Genomic DNA, 12,265 nt, shown 5'->3' with positions numbered 1-12,265 from the left:
AGATGCTTCCCCCACCCCAAAAAAGTACCTAGAAGACTGTCTGTCACTTAGCAGGTGCTCTTTTCTTTTCCTTTCTTTTCTTTTTTTTGAGACGGAATTTCCCTCTTGTTGCCCAAGCTGGAGTGCAATGGCTGATCTCGGCTCACCACAACCTCCGCCTCCCGGGTTCAAGCGATTCTCCTGCCTCAGCCTCCCGAGTAGTTGGGATTACAGGCACCCACTACCACGCCTGGCTAATTTTTTTGTATTTTTTGTAGAGACGGGGTTTCTCTGTGTTGGTCAGGCAGATCTCGAACTCCCAACCTCAGGTGATCCACCCACCTTGGCCTCCCAAAGTGTTGGGATTACAGGCGTTAGCCCCTGCACCCGGCCTCTCTCTTTTTTTTTTTCTCTTCTCTTCTCTTCTCTTTCTCTCTCTCTCCCTCTTTCTTTCTTTCTTTTTTTTTTTTTTTTTGAGACGGACTCTTGCTCTGTCACCCAGACTAGAGTGCAGTGGTGCGATCTCTGCACACTGCAAGCTTCGCCTCCCGGGTTCACGCCATTCTCCTGCCTCAGCCTCCTGAGTAACTGGGACTACAGGCGCCTGGCACCACGCCCGGCTAATTTTTTGTATTTTTAGTAGAGACGGGGTTTCACTGTGTTAGCCAGGATGGTCTCGATCTCCTGACCTCGTGATCCACCCTCCTCGGCCTCCCAAAGTGCTGGGATTACAGGCGTGAGCCACCGCACCCAGCCTTTTTTTTTTTTTTTTTTTTTTTTTTGAGACAAGTCTCACTCTGTGGAGTGCAGTGGCACAGTCTCGGCTCACTGCAACCTCTGCCTGCCGGGTTCAAGCGATTCTTCTGCCTCAGCCTCCTGAGTAGCTGGGAGTACAGGCACGTGCCACCACGCCTGGCTAATTTTTGTACTTATAGTAGAGACGGGGTTTCACCATGTTGGCCAGGTTGGTCTTGAACTCCTGACCTCAGGTGATCCGCCTGCCTCAGTCTCCCAAAGTGCTGGGATTCCAGGCATGAGCCACCGCACCTGGCCTAAAAGTAAATCTTTTTTTTTAAATGTAGGCTGAGCGTGGTGGCTGAGGGTTATAATCCCATCGCTTTGGGAGGCCGAGGCGGAGAATCACTTGACGTCAGGAGTTCAAAACCAGCCTGGGCAACACAGCCAGGCCCCGTCTCTACAAAAACTACAAAAGTGAGCTGGGCTTGGTGGCAGCGCCTGTAGTCCCAGCTACTCGAAAGGCTGAGGCGGGAGGATCACTTGAGCCCGGGAGGTCAAGGCTGCAACGAACCATGATTGATTGCGCCACTGCGCTCCAGCCTGGGCGACCGAGTGAGATTCTGTCCTTAAAAAGATCAAATAAAGTGGCCTCCCAGCCTCCCTGCCTGGAGCCTCCACCATGTAACCACCTGGACATTCGCGCGTTTCCTTGACTGGGACGACCTCGCTGATGGCTCTGTCCTGCGTGGCCACCCCGCCTCTAGACCCCCGGGCGCACTCTGGGGCCAGCAGTGGGGAGCGGACGCCTGAGGGGACCGTGGCACCCGCCCCGCCCCGCCGGGCCGGGCCTGCCCACTGCGTGCCGGGCGTGTCCGGGCGGGCGGAGCGCGGGCGCGGCGGGGGCGGGCGGCCAGGCTAGTCGGGCGGGTGCGCGGGGCGCGCGGGGCGCTCGGGGCCCGGGGCCAGAGCTGGAGCCGGAGACGGGCGGGCGCCATGGAGGGGCTGCGGCGGGGGCTGTCGCGCTGGAAGCGCTACCACATCAAGGTGCACCTGGCGGACGAGGCGCTGCTGCTACCACTGACCGTGCGGCCGCGGGACACGCTCAGCGACCTGCGCGCCCAGCTGGTGGGCCAGGGCGTGAGCTCCTGGAAGCGCGCCTTCTATTACAACGCGCGGCGGCTGGACGACCACCAGACGGTGCGCGACGCGCGCCTGCAGGACGGCTCGGTGCTGCTGCTCGTCAGCGACCCCAGGTGGCCGCGGGGCTCGGGGTGGAGTGGGACGGGGGCGGCGGCCGGGGACCCCTGGAGAGCGGCGGGGGAGGCGGGCGCCCAGGGCGGCCTCCTGGGCCGGCACTGCTTTCCCACCTCGCGCTGCCCGCCCGGCCTCTCTCCTGACCCGGCCTTGCCGGTGTCAGGTCTTGCTTTCGGGCTCTCTGTCTGTGCCTGTTTCTCTGCCTGTTTCTGTCTCTGCTGTTTTTCTCCCTCTCTCTCTTTTGTCTCTGTCACTCTCATCTTTGTCACTCTCTCGTCTCTGCCTCTCATCTCTGTCTCTCTTCTTCTCTCTTTTGTCTCTGTCTCTCATCTCTCTCCCTCTTCTTTCTGCCTCTTGTCTCTGACTCTTTTATCTCTGTGCCTCTCTTTGTCTCTTTCATCTCTCTCTTTTGTCTCTGTCTCTGTCTCTTTTATCTCTGTCTCTTTCATCTTTGCCTCTCTCATCTCTTTTGTGGCTCTCTTATCTCCATCTCTTATCTCTGTCTCCCTCTTTTGTTTCTGTCTCTCGTCTCTGTCTCTTTTATCTCTGCGTCTCTCATCTTTGTCTCCTCATCTCTCTCTCTTTTGTCTTTGTCTCTGTCTCTCTCCCCATTTTGGTCTCTGTTTTTTCCTCTCTGTGTGTCTCTCTCCGTCTCTGCCTCCGTTTCTTTCTTTCCCTGATGATTTAGTTGCCTGTGATTGTCTCTGTCTCTGTCTGTCTTCTCTCTGTCTCTCTGTGTCTCTGCCCACTTCTCTCTCTGCTGTTTTCCTCCCTGTTTCTCCCTCATCTCTGTCTCCCTCTCTCATTTCTGTCTGCCTCTCTGGTGTCTGTCTCTCTCCCCATTTTGGTCTCTGCTTTTTTCCTCTGTGTGTGTCTCTGTTTCTCCTCCCCTTTGTCTCTTTGTGTCTCTGCCCATTTCTGTCTCTGCTGTTTTTCTCCTTGTGACTCTCTGTGTCTGTCTCTTTTGTCTCTCTGTCCATTTTTGTCTCTGTTTTTCTCTGTGTCTGTATGTGTGTCTCTCTCTCCCTGTCTCTCTGTCTCTTGGTCCATTTTTCTCTGTCTCTGCTGTTTTTCTCTCTGTGTCTCTCTGTGTCTCCGTCTCTGTGTCCCTGTCCATTTCTGTCTGTGTGTGTGCGCGCATCTCTCTGTGTGTCTCTGTCTCTGTCTCTCTCTGTGTCTCTGCCCATTTTGGTCTCTGCTTTCTTTCTTCTGTGTGTCTCTCCGTTTCTGTCTGTCTTTCTCTGTCTCTCTCCATTTGTGTCTCTGCTGTTTTTCTCTCTGTGTGTCTCTTTTGTCTCTCTGTTTCTCTGCGTGTCTCTGTCCATTTCTGTCTCTTCCCGCTGTGTATGTCCCTCTCTGTGTCTCTGTCTCTGTTATTTTGGTCTCTGCTCTTTTTCTCGCTGTGTGTCTCAACATGTGTGTCTGTCTGTCTCTCTTTATCTCTCTGGTGTCTCTACAATTTTCTCTGCTGTTTTTCTCTCTGTCTCTGAAGCTCTGTCTCTCTCTTCCTTCTCTGGTCCCTCCCTACCCCCTTATCTTTCCCACAGTCCCACTCTAATGGCCGTTACCCACACTCACACTTGGATATCTGTGTCCCCAAAGAGGTCCCCTGGCCAAGACAACCCGCAAGCGGGGGGCGTCTTCTGGCCCAAGGAGGGGTCTGCAGAGAAAGGCGCTGGGGCCACGGGAACAGCTCACTGCCGGCCTGGGGCAGCTCTGGGAAATGGGTCGAGGATGGCCGAGAGGTGGTGAAGATGGCGGGGCCTCGTCTCAGAGCCTGGGACCACCTCCTTGGAAGCGTTGAACAGGAGAAGGACGGGGGCCATGTAAATTATCCTGGATTTTATGGAGGTCACGTTCATCAGCCCTCTAGAGGCTTGAGTCACCGAGCCTGGGTTGATGTTTTGAGGGCAGGAGCCTCAGATGCCACCCTGTTGCAGGAGCCTGGGGCTGCAGTGGGGGCGGGAGAGGCCCCCTCCCCAGGCCCTCTTGAGGGAAGGTCTTAGTGGGGAGGGGGAGGCTGAGAGGATGATGAGGGATGGAGGTTCAGAGCTTGGGGCTAGGAGAGGGTGTTCTCGGCAGTGTACCTTCTATGAGGTCTGGGGGCTGGACGACCCTCAGACGTCCAGACTGTAATTATGCAGTAGAGAGTCAGCATTTATTGTGTGCCTACTGTGTGCCAGACTCCATGCTGGACACTGAAATTCAGCAGTGACCCAGAGAGACCGGATCTCGCCTTCACAGAGCCTAGAGTCAAATAATAGCACGGGAGAATGTCAGCTCGCAATTGGCTCTGTGGGGGACGCAGGGAAGGTGGAGAGGGGTCAGTGACTGGGGGACACCTCTCTGGAAAGGTGACATGTCAGGCTATGATGTGGAGGAGGTGGTTAAACAGAGAGTCAGGGAAGGGTGTTCCAGGCAGTAGGAACAGCCTGTGCAAAGTCCCTGAGGCAGGACTGCACCTGACATATTGGAGGAACAGCGAGGAGGCCCGTGTGGCTGGAGCAAGGGGGGAGAGAGGGAGGAAGGGAGGGCGGGGAGGGGCCAGGGCAGTTCATGCAGGGCCTTGCGGACTGCAGGGAGGACTTGGGACTTGACTCCGAGGGAGGTGGGAGCCATAGAGGGCTGTGGGCAGAGGAGGGACGGGACCTGACTCAGTGCTCACAGGCAACCCCTGGCTGCAGCGGGGAGAACAGACTGTGATGGGGGGAGGGCTGGAGACAGGAGACCAGGGTGAGGTTCCAGTGAGCCATGCTGGAGGCAGAGACCAGAAGCCTTCAGAGGAGACAGTTTTGGCTGGGCGCAATGGTTCACACCTGTAATCCCAGCACTTTGGGAGGCCAAGGTGGGTGGATCACCTGAGGTCAAGAGTTCGAGACCAGCCTGGCCAACATGGCGAAACCCTGTCTCCACTAAAAATAAAAAAATTAGCCAGGCATAGTGATATGCGCCTGTAATCCCAGCTACTTGGGAGGCTGAGGCAGGAGAATTGCTTGAACCTGGAGGCGGAGGTTGCAGTGAGCTGAGATCGCGCCACTGCACTCCAGCCTGGACAACAGAGTGAGACCCCGTCTCAAAACAAAAAAAAAGAGAGAGAGAGAGTCTCAACCTCCTCTGGGCTCCAACCCTGTCCTAATGCCCTGCCCTTTGCCCATCCCTGACCACACACACAGCTGGGGCTGATGGCGGAGTTCAGCTTTGTCTTCCCCAACAGACAGGGGCCCCTATCTGCCTTTGCTGTTCACTGGCTGTGTGTCCCGAGGCAGCTAACCCACCCTCTCTGGGCATCGAATGGGTTCTGAGCTCCCCAGACCACTCCCAGACCTCTAGAGGCAGAGCAGGGGCTACTAGTGGATGGTGCAACAGCAGCTGGGGAGGCTTCAGCTTCCCCATCTGAGAAATGAGAAAAACACTTGGGACCTGTCGGTGCAGATGGTACCCTAGGGTGAGAGAAGCTGCGTGGGCTGCTCGGGACAAACCTGCCAGGCCGTCTGTCACTTCCAGGTAGATAGGACCCCCTCTTCTCCCTCCCCCAGCCTCTCTTGCCACCTCCTGTTTCTACACTGTGAAATGCAGTAGTGACAACATTTTCTGCCTCGAGGCAGCAGCGTTGCAGGGAGACAGGTCGTCATGGGAGCTAGCAGGCACTCAGTCATGGTCATGCTTTGAGAGCCTTTGAAATGCTAGGGGCTTTTCGTGTGGCCTTACCGCTGTCCCCTGGTGAGGATGATTTTATTTATTTATTTATTTATTTATTTATTTATTATTTTTGAGACGGGAGTCTTGCTGTGTCGCCCAGGCTGGAATGCAGTGGTGCAATCTCGGCTCACTGCAACCTCTGCCTCCTGGGTGCAAGCGATTCTCCTGCCTCAGCCTCCCGAGTAGCTGGGATTACAGGCGCCCGCCAGCACGCCTGGCTAATTTTTTTTTATTTTTTATTTTTAGTAGAGATGGGGTTTCACTGTGTTAGCCAGAATGCTCTCAATCTCCTGACCTCCTCATCTCTCATGATCCGCCCTCCTCAGCCTCCCAAAGTGCTGGGATTACAGGTGTGAGCCACCACGCCCGGCCTATTTTTTTTTTTTTTTTTCCAGACAGAGTCTTGCTCTGTTGCCCAAGCTGGAGAGAAATGGTGCAATCTCAGCTCACTGCAACCTCTGCCTCGTGGGTTCAAGCGATTCTCCTGCCTCAGCCTCCTGAGTAGCTGGGATTACAGGCGCCCACCACCATGCCTGGCTAATTTTTTGTATTTTTAGTAGAGATGGTTTCACCATGTTGGCCAGGCTGGTCTCAAATTCCTGACCTCAGGTGATCTGCCCACCTCAGCCTCCCAAAGTGCTGGGATTACAGGCGTGAGCCACTGTGCCCGGCCGGGTGCCATTATCATTGGTGGTTTACAGGTGGAGAAACTGAGGCAGAGTAAGATTAAGCTGGGAAGGGGCAGAGCCAGGGTTTAAACCCAGCTTTAAAGCCACGCCCTTCATCACTAAACCTTCTCCCTGCTCCATTAGTGGGAACAGTTGTTATTATTCTGATTTCATTAGCATCAGTCTATTCCTCTCTTCCCCCCAAGCCCCTCTATCTGTCCTTCAGCTGATTCCATCAGCTCCGCCTTCAAAGTCTAACCATAATCCTCCTACTTCTCAACCCCTGGCCCAGCCCGGTCACCCCCACCTAGGTCCGCAGCCCCTGTCCTTGTCCCCTACAAGTCTGTCCTCCCCGTAGCAGGTGCCAGAGGGCGCCTGTGAGCCCCTGAGTCGGGGCCTGTCCCTCCTCTGCCAGCAACCCTCCATGGCTCCCACCTCCCTCAGGGTCAAAGCCCAAGTCCTTCCTGAGGCTTGCAAGACCCTGGACGAGCTGCTGTATTCCCTCCCTGCTTGCTCCTCCTCCCTCTCTTCCCCTTGCTCACTCTGCTGCAGCCACACAGGCCTCCTCGCTGCCTCAGAGCCTCTGGACAGGCTGTTCCTTCAGCCTGGAATGCTGTTCCCTCAGGTCCCCAACTCCCTCTCTTCCTGCAGCCCTCCCTGACCATCCTGTTTAAAATTGCATTCCAGCGAGGCGCAGCGGCTCACACCCGCAATCCCAGCACTTTGGGAGGCTGAGGCAAGCAGATCACTTGAGTCCAGGAGTTCAAGACCAGCCTGGCCAACATGGTGAAACCCCGTCTCTACTAAAAATACAAAAATTAGCCGGGCATGATGGCGCATGCCTGTAATCCCAGCTACTGGGGAGGCTGAGGCAAGAGAATCGCTTGAATCCGGGAGGCGGAGGTTGCAGTGAGCTGAGATCGTGCCATTACACTCCAGCCTGGGTGACAGGGTGAAACTCCGTCTCTAAATAAATAAATAATAAAATTTTATTTCACGCCATCCCTGCTTTCTCTCTTTCCCCATCACTTGTCAGCAGCCGACTTCTCTACGTTTTACTTATTTTTTTCACCTGTCTCCTGCAGTAGACTGTAAACTCTGTGAGGGTACTGCCGTCCATCTTGTTCACTGCTGGATTCCCAGTTCAGTGCATGGCACATAGTAGGTGCTCAATAAATATTAGTGAGATGTATTGTCTCTGGAGGCAAGGATTGGGCTGCTGAGAATATTTTTCTGGAGCTCTAGCGGTGCCTGGATGCAGGGGGAGGGAATTTCTGGGTCAGAGTTGAGCCCTGGCAGGGGCAGGAAGAGGCACCAGCCAGACACTGGGTAGAGTAGGGAAGCCTCGAATGCCAAGGCAAGGGCTGTGTTTTTCCTGCAACCTGTGTCTTTCTGTCTCCTTCTTTCAGGTAGTCTGGGTTGGAGGAGGCAGAGCCATGACCGAGGGGACCTGGGTACTGGCTGAAGGAATAGGCTGGGGTAGAGGGCACTTTTGGAAGGCACTTGTCCTGCCTCCCGGGAGCCTAGATCTCACTCCAGGTAAGTAATTGTAGTAGTTGAGAAAGAGAAAATACCTTAGAGATTGTGGAGACCATAGATGGGGAAACTGAGGCCCAGAGAGGAGAAGAGACAGATATTATTGACCATCACCCCCCTCCATACACCTATGCTTCTGGCCACTAGGGTAGGGACATGGCCTTGGTGTCTCATTTCTTTTTGGACTAACACGTGGACCAGAGCCGTGTTGCCCCTGACTTGCTGGGTGACCTTGGGAAAATTGCTTCTCCTCCCTGGGCTCTGTTAGCTGTCTCCTTACAATGAAGGATTCAGCTTTGATTTGGTTTTACTGCACTCTTTGCCTGCAATTCCTGTGACTGCCATCAGGTGGCAGAAAACAGCCAAGTTCCAAGAGAATCGCTTGAACCCAGGAGTCAGAGGTTACAGTGAGCCGAAATCACGCCATTGCACTCCAGCCTGGCGACAGAGCAGGACTCTGTCTCAAAAAAAAGAAAGAAAAAGAAAAGAAAACAGCCAAATTCACCAGGGGCCATCCCTGTTCCTCTTAAAGGACACAAGGGACATCCACAGGAGGGGATGACTGCAGATGTCACTGTCCGTGTCAGGGATGTTAGGTAAAAGGAAAGGACAAATGGCTGGAGAACTGGTGTTTCACCCTTCCCTGGGCCTGGATTGAAACAGGTTTACCCTTCCCCTCCTGTTGTTCCAGGGTCTGGGCTCCCAGGTGGACCGTGAAACCCTGGCCTGACCAGCTGATGCACACTACTTCAGACACTCCTGCTGGAGCCCCAGTCCCTGACATGGACCTAGGACATTTTTGCTCCTGCCCAGCCTATCGGGAGGGAGCCTTGAGCCTTTCAGCTCTGCTGTGTGACTTTGAGGTTGTTGCTCCCCTCTTGGGGCCCTGGGTGCCCTGTCTTCAGTGGAAAGCACTGTGCCACCTTGGAAAGCTCCCATGGGCAGCCAGAGGGCATCACAAGAAGAGAAGCACAGAGACGGCAGGAGAGGCACTCAGAGGCACTTCAGCTCTTGCCCAGGACATTTTCCCAGCCACACCTTTGCCCAAGCCGTGCCCCATGCCTGGAGCACTTTTCAACCTCTTCTCTGCAGCTCCAATACACCTGGGATTGCAGTCTCCTCCAGGAAGTCTTCTCAGATTCCCTCCTTCCCAGCCAGAGAGCACCTAGCCCTCTTTGGGGCCGCCACAGGCCCTTTGTGCAGTGAACAGCCCTGGCTGGGGGTGCAGCCAGTCCTGTCTGAACTCTCCAGTGACTAAGCGGGGAGATGCGGACATCCCAGCTCCTCAGGCCTCCAACTGCGCCCCATTTCCACCCCCAAATACCTCCCCAGGAGGCACCTGTGCCCACCCCCTGGGCGGTTTCCCCCTTCCCCTTAAATCCGGATGCCTCGTTGTCTGCATAGGGTCTTGGGGCGGCGGGGGAGGGGGTCTGAAGAACTCTGGCCAAGAGGACGAGGATCTGGGGGTGGGGAACTGGGCCTGGGCACGCGAGGTCATCGCAGGGCATTGCAGGGAGTGCGTTGTGGGAATTCCGGGTGGAGACCCTCAGGGCAGTGTGCCCGGCCTCCGTTGCACCTCTGACCTGCAGCCACGTCACCGTTGCGCAGCCCCCGGGGAGGGTCTCTAGGGAGGGGGTGCAGGGGCTACGCATGTCCTCGAGCGCCGTGTTAACATCCAGGCACCGTGGGCGGAGGTGCCGGAGCCTGGGAAGAAATAATGTTTTAATTAAGAGTACTGTTGGACACAGGACTCAGAGCGTGGACAGGTGGATAGTAAATCACCACCACGGGGACAGCCGCGCCCAGACTGTGCGTTTGCTTAGCTCGGGGACGGCACTTGGCCCGGGGGCGCCTGCTCACCTCCCCTCAGAGCATCTGCCAAACTTCGGGCATCTACCCTCCAACTCCCGCTTGGCCGAGAGGAGGGGGAGAAGGAGGGGAAGAGAGGAGCCCCACTTCACTCCGGCAGACAGACCTGCTGGAGCTGCTTTGCAGAATGACTTGGGTCTTGCTGGCCCCTGGGTGTGCCCGGAGAGGGGTCTTCCTATCCCCCTCCACCTCTCCCCTTGGTGCCTAACCCAGGACTTTGTCCCCAGAGACCCACTGTGTGCCCCCTGGAGCTCCTCCTAGAGCAGAGTCTTCTGCTGTCTGTTCTGCAGAGGGTAAACTGAGTCCCAAGGAGGTTGTCAGGGACACAGAGCAGGGGGAGGCAGCCCAGATCCCTGCTCATGCATGGTTTGGGCCTCTGTGAACAGCTGGGCCGCATGCCTGTATCTAGAGCCTGGGTCCCCTCTGTCCTCATTTCCCTGTGCATATTCAGGGACCTGCCTCCGTCAGGGTTTGGCAAGAAAATGGGGCATTTAATAATCTCCCCAGTTTCATTCCTTGGTCCTTACTCCGTGCCAGGACTTGTGCGCGTCTTTTTGGAGCCCTGTCTCACTCGATTGACAGCCAGCCGGGCGCGGTGGCTCACGCCTGTAATCCCAGCACTTTGGGAGGACGAGGCGGGTGGATTATGAGGTCAGGAGATTGAGACCATCCTGGCTAACACGGTGAAACCCCATCTCTACTAAAAGTACAAAAAAATAGCCGGGCCTGGTGGTGGGCGCCTGTAGTCCCAGCTACTTGGGAGCTGAGGCAGGAGAATGGCGTGAACCCAGGAGGCAGAGGTTGCAGTGAGCCGAGATCACGCCACTGCACTCCAGCCTGGGCAACAGAGCGAGACTCCGTCTCAAAAAAAAAAAAAAAGAGATTGACAGCCTCACTGCTCAGGGGCCGGGATAACAGCCCATTTTACAGATGGCTTTCCGCTTGCCCAATGTCCCCACCCTCTGGAGTAGTGCCCCAGTAGCCTCTGAACTGAGGCGTCCCCAACCCATGCCGGGAGCTGGTGGAGGAAGTGGGGAAGGGTTTCCCGCTTCGCGACTGGGGGTGGAGGTGGGAGAAAGCATTTTCAGGGCGTTTTGACATTTAACAAACAGTATGCAAATCACATGCAAATTGCATGCAAATCACCCATTTCTTAAGCCTCGACAGCGCTGGCATGTTCTGAAATAATAATGTTGGACCTGTCCCTTGGTGATGACCTGGGTGGGGAGGTGCACAGCCTTTTCCTTCCTCCCTCTTCCCTTCCCATCCCATCTGTTCTCCCTTCCTTCGCCCCCTTCCTTCCCTCTCCCTTCCTATCTTCCATTTTTCTCTTCTTCCTTCACATCATTTGTCCAAGGCCTCCCTGGCCTGAGATAAACATAAGCTGCAAAAGTGGCTTCCTGCAGCCCATTTTCCAGGTTGGGAAACTGAGGCATGGGCCTAAGGTCCCACAGCCACACCGAGGAAAGCAGCCCCCACTGAATGTCACCATGCACCTCGTGACACAAGGAGGGGAGATGACAGTGGCTGGAGTCGTCAGAGCTGCTTTGAGGAAGATCCAGGCCCGATAGGCTTGACAGAGCCAAGGGGAACTATTGTGGAATGTCTTGGCCTTGAATGACAGGCTGCTGATTTTGGATCTGGAGAAAGCTCACACTGACTCTTCCTGCTCCCCCAGTCTGTCTTTCTCCTGCTACTCCATCCACGTATCCCTGAGTGTGGGCCACAGTCCCTCCACTTGGTTTGCATGTCCCACCTTTGTTTGGCAAGCTCCTATTCATCCTTCAAAGCCCTAGCTTCAATACCCGCTTCATGCAGCCATTTCTTATCCTTCAAGAAGAGCCTGCTTCCCTCAAGGCCCCTGCTGCTTCCAGTCTCACCTTCTGACCCACTCAGGATCCACTGAACTGGGAGGTCTGTGTCTCCTCCCAGCAGAGTCATCACTACCTTTGGGGCCGCAGGATCACCCAGCTTGGAACTAGATACAGAAATGCTGTTTTGAGAGTGTACTGAATAAAAGATTACATGTTTGAAAACAAGATTGAGTTTAAGCTTCCTAACTTGACCTTGGAGCTCTCTTGGGCTTCATTTTACCCCATCTACAGTTTTGGGCTGAGCTCTTCTACCTTCCTCTCACTCCCCTCCAGGCCTTTGCACATGCTGTTACTCCAGGTGACACTGTTACTCCAGTTGACCCCAGGCCAGCCCCCTCCCATCTCTGGGCCCTGAAACTCAGGGAATCCTGCCCGCTCCCCGCCAGGGCCTCTCAGACTCTGGGCTCCACCCTGAGCAAGTCTGGGCTATGAGGAGTTTCGGGTGAGATTTGGCAGCTGCCGTCTCGCTAAGGCCCGCGGCGTTCCAGGGAGGGGCCACCTCCCGTCTTGGCCGCCCACCTAGTTTGTGCTCCAAGAAGGTCCAAGGGAATTCATTCTCCTAGGGGGCAAGTGAGTCCAGGCGGTTCCCAGAGGAGATGTCAGCGGTTTAGCCAGAAACTGCCAGGACCTGGAGTTGCCACTTCCGTC

The 12,265-nt window shown here is 55.5% G+C and overlaps 1 protein-coding gene across 2 annotated transcripts; it reads left to right on the top strand.

The window, feature by feature from the left end:
* The first annotated feature begins 1,645 nt into the window (after window positions 1-1,645).
* TINCR (TINCR ubiquitin domain containing) lies at window positions 1,646-11,774 on the top strand. Of its 2 annotated transcripts, XM_054466064.2 has the most exons (3): window positions 1,646-1,970; window positions 7,748-7,877; window positions 8,566-11,774. In XM_054466064.2, exons 1-2 carry the CDS (start codon window positions 1,711-1,713, stop codon window positions 7,749-7,751), a joined length of 264 nt encoding a protein of 87 aa, XP_054322039.1. In that variant the 5' UTR covers window positions 1,646-1,710; the 3' UTR covers window positions 7,752-7,877; window positions 8,566-11,774. The 2 variants fall into 2 exon arrangements, with proteins under 2 accessions (XP_054322039.1, XP_054322037.1); XM_054466062.2 differs by lacking the exons at window positions 7,748-7,877; window positions 8,566-11,774 and adding an exon at window positions 7,026-7,340.
* The last annotated feature ends 491 nt before the right edge of the window (window positions 11,775-12,265 follow it).

Source organism: Pongo pygmaeus, chromosome 20 (genome assembly GCF_028885625.2).
Source record: "Pongo pygmaeus isolate AG05252 chromosome 20, NHGRI_mPonPyg2-v2.0_pri, whole genome shotgun sequence".
Lineage (NCBI taxonomy): Eukaryota > Metazoa > Chordata > Mammalia > Primates > Hominidae > Pongo > Pongo pygmaeus.
The sequence above is the reverse complement of the archived record's forward strand: the minus strand, read 5'-3'. Positions and strand labels throughout refer to the sequence as shown.